Source organism: Nyctereutes procyonoides, unplaced genomic scaffold (genome assembly GCF_905146905.1).
Source record: "Nyctereutes procyonoides isolate TBG_1078 unplaced genomic scaffold, NYPRO_anot_genome, whole genome shotgun sequence".
NCBI lineage: Eukaryota > Metazoa > Chordata > Mammalia > Carnivora > Canidae > Nyctereutes > Nyctereutes procyonoides.
This window is the reverse complement of record NW_026575049.1, coordinates 69,525,391-69,548,667: the sequence shown is the minus strand read 5'-3', so window position 1 is coordinate 69,548,667 and position 23,277 is coordinate 69,525,391. Positions and strand designations below refer to the sequence as shown.

The 23,277-nt window shown below is 37.8% G+C and overlaps 1 protein-coding gene across 2 annotated transcripts in view; it reads right to left on the bottom strand.

Annotated features, from left to right (window-relative positions):
* Positions 1–2,496: 2,496 nt before the first annotated feature.
* GMCL1 (germ cell-less 1, spermatogenesis associated) overlaps positions 2,497–23,277 on the bottom strand; it is a 55,678-nt gene continuing 34,897 nt past the window's right edge. For both annotated transcript variants that reach the window (XM_055328104.1, XM_055328103.1), the window contains 4 exons: positions 22,850–22,925; positions 18,998–19,143; positions 16,950–17,037; positions 2,497–3,678 (listed from right to left, as the gene is read on the bottom strand). In XM_055328104.1, the coding sequence (XP_055184079.1) occupies positions 3,553–3,678; positions 16,950–17,037; positions 18,998–19,143; positions 22,850–22,925 (436 nt within the window). In that variant the 3' untranslated portion in view covers positions 2,497–3,552. The remainder of the gene's footprint in view (positions 3,679–16,949; positions 17,038–18,997; positions 19,144–22,849; positions 22,926–23,277) is intronic.

The following is a 23,277-nucleotide window of genomic DNA, read 5'->3' as shown; positions in this document are numbered from 1 at the left end:
GGAAAAAACCAAAGGAGTAAGTTCTCTAGAGGAGATGGGAAAAGAAATGGTGTGTCTCCAAAAAGCTCCTTCCTCTTTGAAATGTGGGCCAGAAACTGGGTTCTGCGAGAGCTCCCTCAGGATGCAGGTTATCCAGCACTGTGTACCTTTCAGCACTGTATCTGGAAGAAAATCCTTTATATTTCTGATAAATAGTTTGAGGTACCCTCATTCCATTTTAATGGAATTTAAGTGGGGTAGGGTCAACACTTGTGATCACACTTGCTTAATTTTAAATTCCCTCCCCAACCAGTTTTTCAATAAAGGCCAACTGTATTCAAAGTATGTATGTACCTTGCTTAAGAACCAACATTCACAGCCTGTGATGGTCTGCAAATGTGCTATTCTCTAGCCTTGGCTAAATTGTTCTACTTTGCTAGCCCTACTTTAAAAAGGCCACCAGCTTTTACAAAAGTGTCCTACTTTATCATTACGTGTGGGTGCATGCTGTTGAGTCAGTAATCTCCCCTCTAAATTAGATGCAGTCTGACTGACCACTGGTTAACAGTGACTGATGACGTCTGAGGCTTTTTGCCTTTATACCCCTATACCTGGACCTTGGGAAAGATGTCAGACTCTCTAAGGAGGAACTGTACGGTCTTCTCTTAGCTCCACATTGCTTGAAATCAGGAATCAACATATCATTTCAAGTATTTGATCTACCATTTGCACCCCTGGCTCTATTTGTTATTTACATGGGATCATCTTTAAGGGAATACAACTTTTGATATTGTTTCAATGTTAATAGTTCGATATTCTGGACCAACTGTTGAACAGAAAACTTTCTGCAACAATGGAAATAGGTTGGGAGTTCAAACCCTAAGCTGGGTTCCATGCTGGGTATTGAGCACTGGGGGTTATATTTAAGTGATGAATCATTAAATTCTACTCCTGAAACCAGCACTACACTAACTTGAATTTAAATAAAAATTTAAAATATAGCCACAGTGACCCTTGGTGATCTCACTTTTGCACTTGATATTGAAGATCATTCATTATATAATGGTAATCCCATTGAAAGACTTAAAATGGGGCAGCCCGGGTGGCTCAGTGGTTTAGCGCCGTCTTCAGCTCAGGGCACGATCCTGGAGACCCGGGATCGAGTCCCACACGGGGCTCCCGGCATGGAGCCTGCTTCCCTCTGCCTGTGCCTCTCTCTCTGTGTGTGTGTCTCTCATGAATAGATAAATAAAATCTTAAAAAAAAAAAAGACTTAAAATGTGATAAAATGTTAGCCAATGAACACTTAATAAAAAGCTAGTAGTGACTACCACTGTTCATTTAATTTTGCCTATACCTTGCTAAGTTTCAAGGCAAATCCATTAAAGAAAAAGGTACGTCCGTATTCCTTTTTAATAATTTAGCATGAGATTTTAGAATATTTTCTCTTAAGGATCTCTTTACTGATAACGAAGTTAATTGATACTACTAACCAAGTTACTACTAATAATTATTAATGGGTAAATATTAATTTCTAGCCTTAGTAGTTAAAAAAAGACTTGGCAAAGGCTATAGGGCAAAGGCAGACAAACACAAAAGCTTTCATACATAACGGTTTCTATGACACCTCAGCTGACACTTTATGGAAAATAGTCCTATTGAAAAAGAAGGAAAAGTTGCTGCTAAGGAATCAAAAACAAAGCCAGATCTCATACTAACAGTAGCTAAAAATTATCAATTTCTCAGATGAGAACACAACCTACTCATGATTGGAGAGTAGTTATGGTTTGTGAATGATGTACGCAATTTGGCTAGGAAAGAACCAAAGGACAGGAACCATATATAATTCCAATTTGGTTAATTTATATGATGAATAGTAATTTTACTCACTAATATACTCAAACTTTCTCTTTACTCCCAGTATTTCTAAAACTTTAATCACATAATTCAAATTAAGGTTATTTATATTTTTTAGCAAGCAAACTTTGATGCTAGAATACGATAGGAAAAAAAAAATCTCAAAAAGAGATAGAATTATAGTTAAATATAAAAATAAGAAATGTAGCCTCTTGATATGGCTAAATTGTTGTATTTAAACATTTAAACTACAGTTTGAGGGGTGAGGGAAGGAGAGGCATTGAAAAGGTTCCTTTATGTCAAAAAGGATGAATTTTGAAAGGAGAAAAGCAATTTATGAACCTATGGACATATTACTGGAGAGAAAAACTACCAAATTCCAAAAGTTAAATCTAATTGGAAAAAATCTAGAAAGAAAAAAATTCTGCTTTCAACTAAGTTTTTTTTGTCCATTTTATAGAAGAGCTTATTTATTCTTTTTCCAAATGGGTATTTATTATTTGTACAGATACATAAAAATGATTCCCGTTTTTTAAAACATACTAAAAATATACATTAACCACAAAAAGCACTTAACTCTGACTGGAAAGAAGATGAGCATGGTTATTTGCAAAAGAGCAATAAACACAAAAAGCAAACATAAATTATGACAAGTGTACATCCATTTTTGATAAAAATAAGTTCTATTTTTACATTAATACTTTATTATAATCTTCTATATGAGATCCTCCGACCTTATTTACATTTGCTATGAAATTTCTATTAGCATGTATAACTCAAAGGCACTCAATTCAGAGGTTTATAAGGTCCTGAGCTTAAGTAGGAAATAGGATTCCCAACCAAAATTTGAACATAAATAATTCTGAAGATCAGAGAATATGAAAATGTTTAAAGTATAATATTTGGTACATAAATAATCCATGACCCAGAATAAAGTACAGAATGTCAAAGAAAAGACCAGGTAAGACAAAAGAATATCCTCAGGTTCAAATTGATTTTCTCCCCCATTCAAGTTCATTTGAAAGTCTAAAGCTGATTTTGTTAAAAATCCTAATAAGAAAACTAAATTAAAAGCAAAGTAAAATAGCATGAAAATGCTTACATTAAATAAAAAGTTCCCCAACTTAGTCTCCAAAACCACAAAAAAAAAAAAAAAAAACCCACAAAAAAGTATTTAATGATTAAAAATGAGCACAGCTTAGAGGAATAGCAGAATACGAGGAGGAGTTGAAATGAGCAGTTGAAAAAAATTAAAGGACAGCTTTAACAATTGAAACAGCATTTATAATTAGCCATTCAAATAGTTTCTTTAGCATTCTTTTAGACAAATAAAAATAAGTTTACAGGTAGATAACTGACAGTCACTAACATTAGGTAGGATCAAAGTTTAAACCAAAAATTAAATCTATATTAGGCTTCAGAGAAATATGAATTTTACCTACAGCGATTTTCTACTGATGCTTAAAAATTAAAAGCATGAGTCAACATCTTTGTAACAAATGGTTTGACAGACATTTTCTTGGCTTTAAAATGGTTTTTTTTTTCATATATGCATAGAAATGTAATGAGCATAAGAATAGTCTTCTGTATTATCTGTACAGTTCATAAGGCCTTTGTCTTTGTTAGTCACCTTAGACGTGAATATCAGTAGGGCCATTAAATTAAAGCTGGCCGAAAAAGTTTTCAAAGTGCTACTGTTTCCAACTGATGAGATCCTCAGTTTTCTGGATTTTCTGGATGATTACTTTCAGTTCTTTTTTCTGGTGATATATACAGGAAGTTACAGCAGATGTATAAAGGGAAGATGAGAAGTCTGCTGTCCAAGTTCATCACTACTTGTTCCTATAAAACAAATTTGTAGCTTTAATAACAAGAAAAAATAAAACAGAAAACCAAACTGTTGAATCCAGTTAACAGAAGGAGATCATATGGTGGTTAAGAGCTTTGCATCCAGGGGCGCCTGGGTAGCTCCCTCGGTTAGGTGTCTGCCTTTGGCTCAGGTCGTAACCCCAGGGTCCTGAGATCAAGCCCTGCATTGGGCTCCCTGCTAAGCGGGGAGCCTGCTCCCTCTCCCTCTGCCCAACCCTCCTCATCCTCTCTCTTTCAAATAAATAAACTCTTAAAACAACAACAAACAACAACAACAAAACAAGAGCTTGCATCCAAAGTCTCAAAATCACTGTTCAGATCTTGAAACTCCTACCTACTCCTACTGGCTGTGATGTTGGGCAAGGCAAGTCAATGACTTGTCAGCTGCAGCTTCCTTACTGTAAAATGAATAAAAATACCTACCTCATATGATTATAGTGAGGATTAAATGAGACATAGAGGACTCAGCAAAGCCAGCCATGTAGGAATTACTCATAGTAGTTATTTTCATTATGAAAAATTTCTATCCAGTATCTACATAACGTAGGAACAGATGTAGTCCAGAAATACATAGCAATTTGGATTCATTTTATGATGGCCTTTATTTATTGTTTTTAAAAAGATTATTTATTTGAAAAAGAGGGAGAGAGCAAGACACAAGCCGGGGAAGAGGAAGAGGGAGAAGCAGACTCCCCACTGAGCAGGGAGCCCGATGCACAGCCGGAGCCCGATGCAGGGCCCGATCCTGGGACTCAATCCCAGGACCCGGGATCATGACCTGAGCCCAAGGCAGATGCTTAACTGATTGAGCCACCCGGGTGCCCCTCCTGATGGCCTTTAGGTATTGCAAATAATAGGGAAGGTGGGAAGTCATTATTAGCACCAATAAGCATGGTTCCCATATTCCCACTAATTTTTTAAAAAGGTATTTATTTATTCATGAGACACACAGAGAGAGGGGCAGAGACACAGGCAGAGGGAGAAGCAGGCTCCCTGTGGGGAGACTGATATAGGATTCCAACCCAGGACCCCGGGATCACGCCCTGAGCCGAAGACAGATGCTCAACCACTGAGCCATTTTTTTTAAGCCCACATTCCCACTCTTGTCTTAGATTTTCCACTGTCTCTAATGCAAACATATTATTTGTCTCTTGGAATTTAAAATACATTATCTTGTAAAAAAAATAAAATAAAATACATTATCTTGTAAAATCAATTTCAGGCTCAATTAAATCAGTACACATGAGAATGCCCTGAAATCTCATAGAGACAGGAGTCGATCCTGTACCTGAAAGGCACAAATGTGATCATCTTTCATTCTACAAATCTCCATTTGGAACCCTGTACGAACAGCATTTGGTGAAAAAAGTCATCAGAGTAAAAAGAGCAACACTGGAACTTCTACTTTTTGAATACTTACATTCTTTGCAGTAATATACATTAGTTTTGCTTTATTTTATACATTTTGAAGAATGTATTTTTTTTAAGATTATTTATTTATTTATTTATAGAGATGCAGAGAGAGAGAGAGAGAGGCAGAGACAAAGGCAGAGGGAGAAGCAGGCTCCATGCAGAGAGCCTGATGTGGGACTCGATCCAGGGTCTCCAGGATCACGCCCTGGGCTGCAGGCGGTGCTAAACCGCTGCGCCACCGGGGCTGCCCTGAAGAATGTATTATTAAGTACTGTTTAAACCTAAAGTTTTTTATTTTTTACTAAGGAAGATGCTCCTGCAAAGAAGGATGAACACACTGGAACATGTGAATGATTGGCGTAGGCTTAACTGGACATAGCTTCTGTGGTGGAGGAAAAGCAAGATAAATTGGATAAAGAGGTTAGGAACACGAACACACACACACACACACACACACACACACACACACACACACACAATATCTCTAGATACCTCCAAATGGGGGAAATGTTTTTAAAAAAGTGTTAGTGAACAAGATGGGTGAGATGATGGATCAAGTGAGGCGATCACCTAGGCTGATGGTACTAACAGGGTTAGCAGAGAGAAATGATGTCAAACATAGTTGGTCTTTAGAAGCTTGAATCACTCTGGTCTAGACAAAGTTTGTAGCTACAACCCAGGTGAAGACACACTAACTGAATTTGTTGAGCACATATACTTTGACGATATGTACATTTGATGATTAAAAACCAAGATTCAGTGCCACAACAAAACAAAGAGTCCAAGGAAGATTCTAGTATTTCAATATAGGTAGGGCTGGGGGTGGGGGTAGGTCTAAGTACCAACTTTGGGAAAAGAGCAGAGCCATGTGGCCATCATCTGAGAGCTGAACGGATACACTGATTTCTGAGTATTAGGTTCTATTAATTCTCAATCCCCATCCCCAAACTAGAGAGATCTAATCTTAGCTTTACTAAACCTCTAACTCCACCTGAGGGCTCAATTTACAACTGTTTGCACTGAAGCAACATAACGTTCATTTCCTTTCTTCCCCTACAGAGTGGAAGCTGAGAAGCCCACACATCACAGCATCAGACAAAGCGGCAGCATCTTTCTAGGTCTCCATTTCTACTTCCAGACTGTTACTTCTCCATCTTCATTTACAAATCCCTGCTTCTCTGAGGCTCATCGCTTATTCTGTACTATAGCTCTATCACTTCCCCACATGTTCCATCTAGGTCTAAATTCCAAGGATTTAGAAATCTCTCTACTGGAAATTGTCACCTAGATATAAAGCAGCCCCAAATCAAACCATCAGCTACTTGCTACTACCTCTTCTTTTGGGGCCATCTACACTTTCACTCTTGCAATTTGGCTTGGACTGCTTACCCCGGCTCTTGAATGTCTCACCAGGTTACTTTTTTTGCTCACCCCTCAAATACCAGTGTCCCCTAGGTTTCTGTCCTGTCAGATTCTCCACACAGTTCCTGGAGGCCACCTCATCCAGTTCTTCCTAGTCTAGGCATTCTTGTAAACCCCAGACCCATTTACCCACTGCCCATCACACTTTCCCCTCAGTGCCCTGAAATTAAATATGGCCTAAGCTGAATTCATTATCTTTTCATCCTCACTTTGTCACGTTCATTCTCCTTCCTGTAATTCAAATCAAAGGCAAAATTACCATAAATCAAGTTGCCCAAGTCAGAATATTAGGAACTATCTTTACTCTCTTCCTTCACATAATTAGGCATCAAATTCTATCAACTGCACTTATTTCTAGAACCCATCAACACTTCTTCATCTCCACTGCTACCTTCCTTAAGTTAAGGTTTTCAGTATTTATCTGGATTATAACAATAACTTCTAACTCTAATTATTACGTCTCTAATCCTTCTTATACAATGCTAAGACTCTTCATCTTTTTTTTAAAGATTTTATTTTTGGGGATCCCTGGGTGGCTCAGTGGTTTAGTATCTGCCTTCAGCCCAGGGCGTGATCCTGGAGTCCCGGAATCGAGTCCTACATCAGGCTCCCCACAAGGAGCCTGCTTCTCCCCCCTCTGCCTGTGTCTCTGCCTCTTTCTCTCTGTGTCTTTCATGAATTTTAAATTTTTTTTTTTTCACGAAAGTCACAGAGAGACACAGAGAGAGAGGCAGAGACACAGGCAGAGGGGGGAGAAGCAGGCTCCATGCGGGGAGCCTGATGTAGGACTCGATCCTGGAACCCCAGGACCACGCCCTGAGCCAAAGGTGGCACTAAACCGCTGAGCCACCCGGACTGCCTGAGATCCTTCATCTAATGCAAATCTAGTCAGCACGGTTTTATAAGATAGCTATAAAAACAAAAATCACTAGCTTTCATCAAAACTGTATGTCATTAGAAACTATTAGGAAGAAAATTCATTTCATATTAGCAATAAAATATACTTAGACTTTTGCTTCTAAGAAATATATGGGGGGAAACTATGGGGAAAATGAAAATATAAGGGAAAACTATAAATTTTAGAGAGAGACATAAAAGGAGACCTATGTAAAGCAGAAAATACCATATGCCAGAAAGGAAGACATCAGTTTTCCACAAATCATATATTTAACAAATATAAATCAAATCCTCATAAGATTTTTTGAGAGGAAACTTGATTCTATATGCTATTAATAATAATAATCATGCACAAAGACCCCAGAGGTTTCTGAAAAGAGTAAAGGTGGGTTTGCATTACTAGGTATTAAAATTCATTTTAAAGTTAGTCTAGTTAAAAGCGTATTGTTTCTGCAAAAAGAAGTCAATAAAGCCTAACAAAGTTCAGAAATGAAAGCAAGTATAAAAGGATTTAGTATGTGGTAAAGTGGCATTACAAATACACTGATACATCTGATACATTCCATCTATGTCATCAGAATATACTCCAATATAAAACAGGAAATAGAAGTAGAAAAAAAATACTGACACAGAAGGCTAGAAGTCCTAAACATCACATGAAAAGAAATCATTAGAGGAATAGACTGACAAATTGTTTCATGAAGGTTCAGAGACAAGTAACAAGAATGGAGAAAGCTACAGCATACCACAAATATTGTTATTCTTAATATACAAAAGCTGTTAAAAATTAACAAGAAAACAGACCACACCCTAATAAGGACTTCAACATTAACAATATAAACTATCAACTAACAAAATCTAGTATATCTAATGTGCATACAAAATACCTAACTACACCAGTAACTAGTGCTTGCTTCGGCAGCACATATACTAACTACACCAGTAACTAAAAAAATGAAAATTGTTTTAATTTTAATTTTTATTTTTTTAAAGATTTAATTTATTTATTCATGAGAGACAGACAGAGAGAGAGAGAGAGAGAGAGAGAGAGAGAGAGAGAGGCAGAGATACAGGCAGAGAGAGAAGCAGACTCCATGCAGGGAGCCTGATGTGGGACTCGATCCCGGGTCTCCAGGATCACGCTCTGGGCTGAAGGCAGGTGCCAAACCGCTGAGCCACCCAGGGATCCCCTGTTTTAATTTTTATATAATCTGTTTCTACATTTTGTATTGGGGGAAAGATTAGAGTGAAAACACCACTATTTTGGGTAGACTCTTGTATAATGCTGGAGGAAACATAAATTGGACAGTCTATTTATTTATTGGACAGTCATTTTATTTTTTTTAGATTTTATTTATTTATTCATAGACACACAGAGAGAGGCAGAGACACAGGCAGAGGAAGAAGCAGGCTCCCTGCATGGTAAGCACACTTACCCTTTTCCATAAAGTTTTTCCTAGTCGCCATCACATTCTTACTTTTCGATCTAGAAATTGCACTACTCCTTCCACCTCCCTGAGCATCACAAACTAACAAACTAACAACAATACTCATTATAGCACTCCTACTAATCTCTTTATTAGCCGCAAGCCTAGCTTATGAATGAACTGAAAAAGGACTGGAATGAACTGAATATGATAATTAGTTTAAACTAAAACAAATGATTTCAACTCATTAAATTATGATTTAACTCATAATTATCATATGTCCACAGTATACATTAACATCTTCCTGGCATTTATCCTCTCTCTAATGGGCATACTTCTCTACCGATCCCACCTAATATCATCCCTATTATGCTTAGAGGGCACGATACTGTCACTATTCGTAATAATATCTGTAACTATCTTAAACAATCATCTCACATTAGCCTGCGTGATACCAATTGTATTACTAGTATTCGCTGCACGTGAAGCAGCATTAGGATTGTCTTTACTAGTTATAGTATCTAACACCTATGGGACTATACTTTCTATTTTGCACTTTAATAGGATCCTTGCCCCTCCTAGTAGCATTTTCTTTATATTCAAAACACCATAGGCTCCCTCAATTTCCTTATAATCCAATACTGAATTCAACCCCTACCAAACTCCTGATCTAATATTTTTCTGTGATTAGCATGCATGATAGCTTTTATAGTAAAAATACCCTTATATGGACTCCACTTATGACTGCCAAAAGCACACGTAGAAGCCCCCATCGCCGGCTCCATGGTACTTGCAGCTGTACTTCTAAAATTGGGTGGATATGGCATAATACGAGTCACAACCCTATTAAATCCCCTAACCAGCTTTATAGCATATCCCTTTATACTACTATCCTTATGAGGCATAATTATAACGAGCTCTATTTGTCTTCGCCAAACAGACCTAAAATCCCTAATTGCATACTCCTCAGTCAGCCATATAGCACTTGTCATCGTAGCAGTCCTCATCCAAACACCATGAAGTTATATAGGAGCAACAGCCCTAATAATTGCCCATGGCCTAACATCGTCCATACTATTCTGCTTAGCCAACTCAAACTATGAACGAATTCATAGCCGTACTATAATTCTCGCACCAGGACTTCAAACTCTCCTTCCCCTAATAGCAGCATGATGACTACTAGTAAGCCTTACAAACCTAGCCTTCCCTCCTACAATTAATTTAATCGGAGAACTATTCGTAGTAATAGCCTCATTTTCATGATCTAACATCACTATCATTCTAATAGGAACAAATATTATTGTCACCGCCCTATACTCACTCTACATACTAATTACCACACAACGCTGGTAAGCACACCCACCACATTAAAAACATCAAACCATCTTTCACACGAGAAAACACCTTAATAACCCTGCACCTATTACCATTGCTTCTCTTATCTCTTAACCCTAAAGTCATCCTAGGACCCATCTACTGTACGCATAGTTTAATAAAAACGTTAGATTGTGAATCTAACAATAAAAGCTCAAACCTTTTTGCCTACCGAAAAAGTATTGCAAGAACTGATAACTCATGCCCCCATGCATAAAAGCATGGCTTTTTCAACTTTTATAGGATAGAAGTAATCCATTGGTCTTAGGAACAAAAAAATTGGTGCAACTCCAAATAAAAGTAATAAATATATTCGCTTCCTGCATAATTACAGCCTTGATCATACTTACTCTGCCAGTTATTCTAACTTCTACTAAACTTTACAAGAATAAACTATACCCATACTATGTAAAAACAACTACCTCTTACACATTTATAATCAGCATGATCCTTACAATAATATTTATTCACTCAGGACAAGAAATAATTATCTCAAACTGACATTGAATAACAATCCAAACCATAAAACTATCCTTGAACTTTAAACTAGATTATTTCTCAATAATTTTCGTACCTGTAGTTCTCTTCATCACATGATCTATCATAGAATTCTCTATATGATACATGCACTCAGACCTTTACATTAACCGATTTTTTAAATATCTCCTCATATTCCTTATCACTATAATAATTCTAGTCACCGCAAATAACATATTCCAGCTATTCATTGGCTGAGAAGGGGTAGGTATCATATCTTTCCTACTTATTGGGTGATGGCATGGCCGAACAGATGCAAACACAGCCGCCCTACAGGCAATTCTCTACAACCGCATTGGAGATGTAGGATTTATCATAGCAATAGCATGATTCCTGTTAAACCTAAATACATGAGACCTCCAACAGATCTTCATAACAACTAACAACAACCTCAACCTACCATTACTTGACCTACTACTAGCAGCCACCGGTAAATCTGCCCAGTTTGGCTTACACCCATGACTCCCCTCAGCCACAGAAGGTCCAACCCCCGTATCGGCCCTACTCCACTCCAGCACAATAGTTGTAGCAGGAGTGTTTCTACTCATCCGCTTTCATCCCCTGATAGAACAAAGCCAAACTATTCAAACACTCACCTTATGCTTAGGAGCTATTACACTATTCACTATTCACCGCAATCTGTGCCCTCACACAAAATGACATTAAAAAAATCGTAGCCTTCTCCACTTCAAGTCAACTAGGACTAATACAAAGCCAAACTATTCAAACACTCACCTTATGCTTAGGAGCTATTACACTATACACTATTCACCGCAATCTGTGCCCTCACACAAAATGACATTAAAAAAATCGTAGCCTTCTCCACTTCAAGTCAACTAGGACTAATAATTGTAACAATTGGCATCAACCAGCCCCATTTAGCATTTCTACATATCTGCACCCACGCATTCTTCAAAGTCATACTGTTCATATGTTCAGGGTCAATTATTCACAGTCTAAATGACGAACAAGACATTCGAAAAATAGGTGGACTGTTTAAAGTTCTCCCTTTTACCACAACCTCCCTTATTAAAGGTAGCCTCTCACTAACAGGCATGTCCTTCCTCACAGGATTTTACTCCAAAGACCTAATCATCGAGACTACCAACACATCGAATACCAACGCCTGAGCCCTCTTAATTACTCGTTGCCACATCCCTAACTGCTGCCTACAGTACTCAAATTTTATTCTTTGCATTACTAGGCCAACCCCGTTTTAACCCTTTAATTCTCATCAACGAGAATAATCCACTCCTAATTAACTCTATTAAATGTCTCCTCCTTGGAAGTGTATTTGCAGGATATATCATCTCCCACAGCATTACACCTACCACCATCCCACAGATAACTATGCCTCATTATCTAAAAATATCTGCCCTTGCAGTGACCATTTTAGGTTTCATCCTGGCACTAGAACTAAACCTCACAATACAAGGGCTTAAATTTAATTACCCGTCCTACACCTTCAAATTTTCAAATCTTGGCTATTATCCAACCATTATACACCGCCTCACACCTAAGATAAGCCTGTCTATAAGTCAAAAATCAGCATCAATACTCCTAGACTCACGCTATTTGACTAGAAAATATTTTACCCAAAACAATCTCACATTTTCAAATAACATCCTCCACCTTAGTTTCTAACCAAAAAGACCTAAACTATACTTTCTCTCCTTTATAATTACCATAACCCTTAGCCTACTAATCCTTAATTACCACGGGTAACCTCCATAATTACCAACACACCAGTCAACAACGACCAACCAGTGACAATCACTAATCAAGTACCATAACTATATAATGCCGCAATTCCCATAGCTTCCTCACTAAAGAACCCTGAATCCCCAGTATCATAAATAACCCAGTCTCCCATTCCATTAAATTTTAATACTACCTCAACCTCATCATCCTTTAAAATATAGCAGGCAGTTAACAATTCAGATAATAAGCCAGTAATAAAAGCTGCTAATACAGCCTTATTAGAGACTCAAACTTCAGGATACTGTTCAGTGGCCATAGCAGTCGTATAACCAAAAACTACAAGCATACCTCCCAAATAAATCAAAAAGACCATCAACCCTAAAAAAGACCCCCCAAAATTCAACACAATTGCCCAACGAATCCCACCACTAATAATCAGTACAAGCCCACCATAAATAGGAGACGGCTTTGTAGCAAAACCTACAAAACTCATTACAAAGACAATGCTTAAAATAAATACAATGTATGTTATCATTATTCCTACATGGAATTTAGCCATAACTAATGACATGAAAAATTGTTGTATTTCAACTATAAGAACATTAATGACCAACATTTGAAAAACTCACCCACTAGCTAAAATTGTTAACAGCTCATTTATTGATCTCCCTGCACCATCAAACATCTCTGCTTGATGAAACTTTGGATCTCTGCTAGGCATGTGCTTGATTCTACAGATTATAACAGGTTTATTTCTAGCTATACACTACACATTAGACACATCAACAGCCTTTTCATCAGTCACTCATATCTGTCGAGATGTTAATTACGGCTGAATCATCCGTTATATACATGCAAATGGAGCCTCTATATTCTTTATCTGCCTATTCATACATGTAGGACGAGGCTTATACTATGGATCCTATGTATTCATAGAAACATGAAACATCGGAATTATTCTCTTATTCGCAACCATAGCCACAGCATTCATAGGTTATGTCCTACCATGAGGACAAGTATCATTTTGAGGAGCCACAGTCATCACAAATCTTCTCTCAGCTATCCCTTATATTGGAACTAACCTAGTAGAATAGATCTGAGGCAGCTTCTCAGTCAATAAGGCAACCTTAACATGATTTTTTGCATTCCATTTTATCCTCCCATTCATCATCGCAGCCCTAGCAATAGTCCACCTATTTCTACACGAAACTGGATCCAACAACCCCTCAGGAATCACATCTGACTCAGACAAAATCCCATTCCATCCCTATTATACAATCAAAGACATTTTAGGAGCCCTACTTCTATTTTTAGTACTGATATCACTAGTTTTATTTTCACCAGACCTACTAGGAGACCCAGACAATTATACTCCTGCAAATCCCCTCAACACTCCCCCGCACATTAAGCCTGAATGATACTTCCTATTCGTCTACGCCATCCCACGATCCATCCCCAATAAGCTAGGAGGGGTTCTCGCCTTAGTATTCTCCATCCTAATTCTAGCAATTATCCCCTTACTTTACACATCCAAACAACGTGGAATAATATTCCGACCCCTCAATGTTTATTCTGATTACTAACAGCCGATCTACTCACATTAACATGAATCGGGGGACAACCAGTAGAGCACCTCTTTATCATTATTGGCCAAATCGCCTCCATTCTATACTTTATCATCCTCTTAGTCCTACTACCAACTATTAGTATCATCGAAAACAATCTCCTAAAATGAAGAGTCTTTGTAGTATATTTATTACCTTGGTCTTGTAAACCAAAAATGGAGACTAATCACCCTCCCTAAGACTCAAGGAAGAAGCACCAGCTCCACCATCAGCACCCAAAGCTGAAATTCTTCTTAAACTATTCCCTGATAACAAACCCTCCTCTATTCATATATTGCAACAACTCTACTGTGCTATGCCAGTATGTCCAAAATTTCTTTTTTTCCCTCCCCTATATACGTCGTGCATTATTGGTTTGCCCCATGCATATAAGCCCCTCAGGGAGCCCGACGTGGGACTCGATCCCAGGTCTCCAGGATCACACCCCAGGCTGCAGGCGGTGCCAAACCGCTGCGCCACCGGGGCTGCCCTGGACAGTCATTTTATTTTATTTTATTTTATTTTTTTATTTTTTTTAATTTTTTTTAATTTTTTTTAATTTATGATAGTCACAGAGAGAGAGAGACAGAGAGGCAGAGACACAGGCAGAGGGAGAAGCAGGCTCCATGCACCGGAAGCCCGATGTGGGACTCGATCCCGGGTCTCCAGGATCGCGCCCTGGGCCAAAGGCAGGCGCCAAACCGCTGCGCCACCCAGGGATCCCTGGACAGTCATTTTAAAGCGCAATCTAAACAATAGAAAATGTGTACACCACTTGACAAGAATTTTCCCTCGTGGCATTAATCTTTAAAAAAAACAGAAAAATGTGTGAAGATATATGTACGTGTTTTTATAATAGTGAAAAAACAAAAAACTTTACCCCCAAAGGAGGAATTATTTAAATCATAGTATATCCAAAATAACTAATATTATGTAATAATAAAAATGACATTGTGGATATACATTTTATTGATAAGAAAAGCTATATATAACAATGTGGAAAAATAGGTCATAAAATAACAGCAAGATCTAATTTTGGTGTTATCTTTAAGTGAGACAGGTATGATTTTTCTTTCTGCTTTTTTATATTTTCCATTTTTTTCTTTAACATATATAACCTATATAAAACACACATATGCAACTCTCAACCACAACCTTTCCAAAGCTTTCTACAGATTTCAGGAAAAAGTCCACGCTCCAGCCTCAGCCCATCATGCCCTGGCTCTCATCCTACTGAACTCTTCCAAACCTCTCTCAGTTCCTCCAGTGACCCTTGTGCTCTCTTGCCTCCATCTTATTCATCAACTGAGGCTTCGTTCAGGTATCCATTCCCTTTCCAATTTTTCCAGGAAAGGAAATTTTCCAGGAGCTGTTGTCCCTGTTGTCCCTTCTCTTCCTCCCCCAACAACCACACCTGCCCTCAACCCCATGGTCAAAGTTAGAAACTTCTTCAACATTCCATTTATACAATACACAAATACACATTATATTGTATATTTATATATATAAAGAGGAACACAAGTTCCTCTTTATTTACTCTACTCCTAGCACAGAACCTAGCACTCCGCAGGGACTCCAATGTTTGCTGAACAAACTCAAGGAGCACTTGAAATACAGTTATCTTGGCCTGGTGCTTTAAATCTCTGGTTGTTTATGACATTCCAGGTAGAAAGTAAAGATAGCCATTGTTCATGCAGCTCCAGAAGGACCAACAGAGTTCTACTGAAGGCAGATTTGAACTTCTATTATCTATCTTCTCAAATACTATCTGTGAGAGAGTGAGAGATGCCATGTGAGAGAGTCAGCTCATTGTTGCTAGAATTACAAGTGGAGGATCCTCTATAAGAATGTTGTTAAAGGAGTTCTCATACAGGGTATGTGAGGTTAGAGCTACGTGAGGTGAGAATTATCACCCCAAGGTTCCTCGCAATGCTAAAATCTGATGTTCTGTATGAGGCTCTTCAGTCTGGAAAAAACTGCTAACTGCTAATAATTTATGTGAACTCTAGGCTCTGAACCCTTTATTAAAACAGTATGTCCCTTGGAATGGTGTCTAGCCTTAACAGAAGTAAACTTCCTTAATATATATATATTTTTAAAGATTTATTTGAGAGAGTGCATGTGTGTGCTTGCACGTGTGCACATACAGGTGAGCAAGAGGCGGGAGGAGCAAAGGGAGAGGGAGAAGCAGACTCTTCATTGAGCAGGTTGCCCAATGTGATACAACATGGGACTCGATTCCCAGGACCTGGGATCATGACCTGAGCTGACAGCGCTTAACTGACAGGGACACCCAGGTGTCCCCAAACTTAATATTTTAACAGATCTCATATTACTTTTTGAAATGGTTTACTTTCTCATCATGACATCTTGAAACTTCTACATGCATGTGATACATGAAGAAACAGATGGCTTTAGAGAGAGTTTTGGGAATATTACAGATGCTTGCTACTTTACAAACCTGTTATGCTAAAGCATAATGTTCTCTTAATATTCAGAAGCTATGGAGACATACTGGATTATCTTCAAGGTGTTTGCTAATAATCTATAAATAAATGCACTTATGAACACAATGGATAAAGCAATTAAGATTCATAGCTTTCTGAAGAAGTTATTCAGGATAAACAATTATTTCCCTATTATCAGCATTTCCCTGCCCCTCAAATCAAATTGAGTTTTCTTTTTCCTCTTTTTGTCTTAGTTACACTTTTAATAAAATGAGGGCAAACTATGCATAAATGAACAGAATATTTCCATTCCTACCTTCAAAAAAACTTTTAAGCCAGTCTTTAAATCAAATGTTAATTCTACTTAAGAATTTTCAAGAGAGGATTCAAAAGACAAATACCAGAAAGGTAATCAAACATACCTGGTCCTTTTCAAGTGTAAGTATTTGATAGCCAGTTGTTCTACTACATATTAGTTTTCCACTACTATCAAAAGAGGCCAAACGTAATCTAGGATTAAAAAGAAAAACAGAAATAACAAACATATGATCTTTTGTTTTAAGATCTTATTTCCAAGTAACCTGTACACCCAACGTGGGGCTGAAACCCACTACCCTACAATCAAGAGTTGCGTACTCCACCGACTGAACCAGCAGGTGCCCCTAAATGGTTTTTTAACCCCAGATTAACTTAAACATGCTCTCCCTCACTTTAATATTTAACATTTTCACTTTTTATTCCATATTCTTTTATTTGATAAGTCTTTTCAAATTCTAAACCGACCCTGTTACAGATTTATACGCTTGTGCTGTTATATGTACCTGGGATCTAAAATAATTCATGAATGTCTTTTTGTTGTGGTAGAACATACATAAGATTAAAATACCATTTCTAGGTTTACAGTTCTCAGCCTTAAACACAGCCTCAAGGTCCTGCGGTCAGCACTGCCCTCCACGTCCAGAACTTCCTCCCGCCTGGACTCTGCACCCAGCGCACACGGATCCCCACCCCACCTCGCCACTGATGCCGTTCTCCTTTCTCGGTGAACCTGTCACTCTACGTACTCTGTATGAGGGCAATCGTACCCTATTTGTTTGTGACTGGCTTATTTCACTTAACATAAGGTCATCAAGGTTCATGTTGTTGCATATGTGACAATTTCCTTTCCTTTCAAGGCTGAATAAGATTCCATTGTAGGTACAGACAATATCTACGTAGAGCTCTGCTGAGGGACATGTGGGCTGCTTCCACCTTCTGGCCACTGGGAATAACCCTGCTGTGAAAATGAATATACTGATATCTGTTCCAGACCCTGCTTTCAGTTCTTTTGGGTAAATACCCAGATGAGAAATTGCTGGATCATATGCTAATTCTATGTTTAATTTTTTGAGGAAATGCCATTTCGTTTTCCACCTAGGACACACCATTTTATATTCCCACCAGCAATGCACAAAGATCCAATTTCTCCACATCCTCATCAACACTTTTTGTTGTTTTTGATAATAGCCATTCTAATGGGTTTGAGGTGCTATCTCATTATGATTTTGATTTGCATTTCTCTGATGAGTGATGTTTCATGTTTGAAAAGATGCTCATTAGCCATCTGCATATCTTCTTTGCAGAAATGTTTAAGGCCACTGCTCATGTTTGAACAAAGTTGTTAGTCTTTTTGTTATGGAGTTTTAGGAGTTCTCTAAAATTCTAGATATTAGCTCCTTATCAGATACATTGTTAGCAAGTATTTTCTCCTATTCTCTGGGTTGTTGCCTTTTTACTCTTGTGCTAGTGTCCTTTGGTACACAAGACTTTAATTTTGATGAAGTCCAATTTTTTTTCTTTTGTTATCTCTGCTTTGGTGTCATATTGAAGCAAGCACTGCCAAATCCAATGTCAAGAAGATTTCCCTCTATGTTTTCTTCCAAGAATTGTTTTATAGTTTCAGCTCTTATGTGTAGGTCTTTGATCCATTTTGAGTTAATTTTCTCATATGGTAGAAGGTAAATATATGACTTTAAAAAAATCCATTCATTAAGCAATTTTCCAACTCATCAGCATCTTCTCCAGAAAGAGCCAGGTCAACTATCCGGCAAATTTGGGACATTTGAAATCCCACAGAAAGTGAAGAACAATACCAGACATGTTTTCCTGGAAAAATACCTTGCTGTTTTTACATTCTGGACCTATAACCTGCAAGAACAGCAGCAAGGCAACAGCTTCAAGTCTATTACCAATCCTGTATCATTCATATTCTAGCCTATTCTTTCTGACATACTAGATCCATACTTTTTTGATTATTACTAACATGTCACAGCAATAAAAGCTTATTATTTCCTTGCACATTCATATATATTTTCATATATATTGTATCTTATCAAAACTCTACTATGGTTGGTGTAAATTATTGGGTTTTATTTCATTTCTTTTATTTTTTCTGGAGTGAGGAGGAGTGGGGCAGGGAAATTCATCCTACCTAAATGCTATGCTCCTTCGAGGTTGTAAACTGACAGATCCACTACATGGCTGATTCAGTGTGTTGCGTTTGAAAATGATGTATCGATTGGTGTAAGTTACAAGCAGGTCAAAGCCGAAGTTAAAACCTGTCCACCGCCAGCAGTACTAAGGAAATACAAAAGAGAAAGATTTACTTCAGTTTATCACACTAGCAAATCAAAAATAAAAATTTCAAAATGTCCTTTAACTCCTTTCAAATATTTATCCCTCATGGGTACTTTTCCTTTAAGGCTTATCACACAGAATATATCTGTGAATATATATAAAGGTTTACCATGTCGGTATAGTGTATTTCAAAGCCAGAAAAGCAGCCCTCACGGTCACCATTCTTTAAGGTACTTTCATAATATCACTTCTTCATGATCTGTTTTGTTATGTCTCCACACTGTTATTCTATCGTAAGTAATATGGCTTTTGACTGCAACTCTAAGGAGGTATAGCTTAGAGGGCTAGGAGGCTATATGGAGGTATTAAGAACCCATTAAAACCTACCTTGCTTTAAAAATACTCTAAATTCCTTAAATAACTAACAGATACATAGTCACTTTAGTTAATTTATTTTTTAAAGTTTATTTAGTTATCTCTATCCCCAACTTGGGGCTCAATATCATGACCTTAAGATCAAGAGCTGCAAGCTCTTCAAGGTCATCCAGACACCCCACAACTGGGTTATTTTAAATACCATCATGTGGTTCACAAGTTTGTTTAATCTATCACTATTAATGGACTATTAAGCAAGCTGGTAAGGTATAGTGAAGGCAAGTTAGGGCTTCAAGTGTTTGGTTGACACTATGAGTTACAACATCAATTCAATAGCTCACAGGTATTTATTGAACACATATTATGTGCCAAGTACTGCTCTAGGCATTGAAGTAAGTTTCTGCGAGGGTACAATGTGCTATTTTAATATGCGTATGTCTGTGTGGAAGGAATAGATGCAATGGAATGGAAGACAACAAAACAGAATAGAATGGCAGGACAGAGAAGCTTGCAGCTGGGGAATCTGCTGGTTCAGAGAGGTGGTCAGGTAAAGTCTCTCTAAGGAGACACTAGGTGAGCAGGGCCCTGAGTCTAATAAAGGGCAGACCAGTAACTATCTGCAGAGTGAAGTAGGCAGAGAGGACAGGAGGTACAAAGCTCTGGAGATAAAAACATGCTTGGCCTCTTTGAGGAACGTCAAGAAGGCTATATGGCTAGGGCAATCACATAGGTGGACAGAAAAATAGGAATACATTCAGAGGACTGGTCAGGGGTCAGGAAATGTAAGGCCTAGGAGTCCTTAGTAAGGAAGAGCACGCATTTCTTCTAAGTGCAGTAAGAGGCTGATGGAAAGTTCCAGGGAAGGGAGAAACATTTGAGATGATTTAACTTGCATCTAAAAAAAAAAATGATTTTGGCTGTTATATGGGAAACAAAATGTAGAAGAGCAAGAGCAAAAGTAAGGAGAGCAGTTATGAGCCTGGAGGAATTTCTGATGAACACCAGGTATGGTATTTAAGATAGAAGTATCTCAAGTTCGCAGTCTATTCAACAGATGAATGAGAGGGAGGCCCTTTATGGGTTAGAGAATTCCTTGGAAAGGAGAAAGTCTGGGGATGAAAATCAAAGAGTTCGGCTTTTATTTAAGATGCTACTAGGATTCTAAGAAAGGTATCAGGTGAATAGCTAGATATATGAATCTGGAGTTAGAAGTCATCAGTGTGAAGTCATTTGAACTAGGTGAGATTCCTTTGGAGTGAGCTTATTGCATTTATTTTCTGATGAAAGAAATAAGGTTATTAGGTAAGAATGAGACAGCACTGCCCCTTTTAAAGAAGGTCTGACAGGTACTCAAAGAATGACAGGATAAATTCAATAGGTAAATATAGGAGGGTCACCATGCAGCACCTGAAGTTTAGTTACAAACATTCAAGTGAAACCTGGTGGGGTAGTTTTTCTTTAGTCATATCCATCTATTTGAAAGCAGGAATGGAGTACATGGCAAATCAGGATTTAATAAGAATTGGGGTTTAGCCAGCTGAGCCTGACAGAGTGAAAAGGGAAGTTAGGAGTATTATCCAGGAACCAATTTTAAGATGGAACATAAAATGTAAGTAAAGAAAGAAGTAGGGATGTGATGAGAGGGTAATGGGATAAAAGGTAGTAAGAACAATGTATTATACATCCCAGTGGAGTTAAAAAATTGTTGGGAGTCCAGGTTCTAGAAAGAGAGTGCTAGAAAGATAATAGAAGTGGAATCTGAAAATGGTATGCTTGAAATGGCAATTTTGAAGGGGGTGTATTGTTTAGTAAAGCAAAAAGTGAAGATATGCTTCTTCCAGAAAATGGGTGCTGGAGGTAGGGCAGAGCTAAGATCACTGTGGGGACATAGAGACACTGAAATCACCAAGACTGACAACAAGAACAGTGATAAATATGGAGAGCCCAGTGAATGATGCTATTCAGTGGTGTAGAGTATTGAGTGGTATAGTAGAAGCATGTGCTTCAAAGGAGCTGTAGTTCAGTGAGGGAGGGAGTTGTGGAAGTAGCAACAAGGAAGACTAAGGAATAAAGAAGACAGCTACCTATTCCCTCCTTTCATATGCTACTAATATTTATCACAATTATTGAATGCAAACTTAATTAATGTCTAAAAACAAGAAAAGTTAAAATGAGGGAAAATTTGGGAGAAAAATAACTGAATGCTTATCTAAATTAGACTGATTTATTATTATCTTTAGAAGAGGGAGGGGCAGAGGGAGAGGGAAAGAAAGAACCTATAGCAGTCTCCATGCCCAGTGCGTGAGTCCATTGCGAAGCCTGATCCCACAACTCTGAGATCATGACCTGAGCTGAAATCAAGAGTCGGATGCTTAACCAACTGAGCCACCCAGACAACCCAGGCTGAATTATTTTTTAAGATGAAAATTACAGGGATCCCTGGGTGGCTCAGCAGTTTGGTGCCTGCCTTCAGCCCAAGGCATGATCCTGGAGTCCTGGGATTGGGTCCCGCATCGGGCTCCCTGCATGGAGCCTGCTCCTCCTCTGCCTGTCTCTGCCTCTCTCTCTCTGGGTCTGTCATGAATAAATAAATAAATTTTAAAAAAAGATGGAAATTACAATTAGAGTGGGATTTTAAAAATTGTAGTTCATGTCCCATTAAAATCAATTTAATGAGTCACAATAAGTTTTTTTTTTTTTTTTTTTTATAATTTTTATTTACTTAGGATAGTCACAGAGAGAGAGAGAGAGGCAGAGACACAGGCAGAGGGAGAAGCAGGCTCCATGCACCGGGAGCCCGATGTGGGATTCGATCCCAGGTCTCCAGGATCGCGCCCTGGGCCAAAGGCAGGCGCCAAACCGCTGCGCCACCCAGGGATCCCACAATAAGCTTTTTTAAAAAATTAAAAAGAAAATAGGATTTTTGGATACAGTAATAGTATTGTTTCATAATACTTTTGTTTCACTTATATACATTTATATATAGTGGTAATGAATAAAAGAAGTCTAAATGCAGGTAGCAATCAAAGGGTTTGAATGTCTTTGATTTAAGGTAATCATAAAATTTAAAAAATGACTTTTAAGACTATGTAATAGCTCCCATATAATTTCTTATTTATCTTAATTTCTGGATTGCAGAGGCCTCTTATATCTCTTAGTTAGACACAAAAGGTCTAATCACCACTCCTTGCCCAGGAGACCATGCTACAGAAACTACCAAGAAAGCTCTTCTGAGGTATGGCAGGTATTGTGATTGTTACACAAAAGTGTATTTTGCACTAGTAGTATAGTAATTTGCATGAGAATATTAAGAGTCATAACCCATACTTACTTCACCATCTTTGGCAAGCTTTCTACCACACCGCATACTATTTCCCTCTAGTTCTTCTTTATTGATTTCTTGAGGCCTAGAAATATACATAAGATGTGAAATCTCATAGAAAATAGGCAACTAATAGTTTAAAAAGAAGTTTAAAAGAAGAGAAAAATTGGCTAATGGATTTAAAAATATCTTTTTGTGGTTACAAAAAATACAAAAAGCACTGATTAATCTTGCCCATTGCCTTTGCTAAATTAAAAAAAATAATAACTTTAATGTTTTTCTTAGCTCTGACTTTTGGACTACTTTTATTAGGGCTTAGCCAAACCAGAGGAAAAAAATATCTACAAGAAATTGTGCTCATCAAAAAAATAAAACACTGAAAAGTCTAAGTAAAATAAGTTAAAATCTACTATTTAAGATGTGACTTGGTATCATCT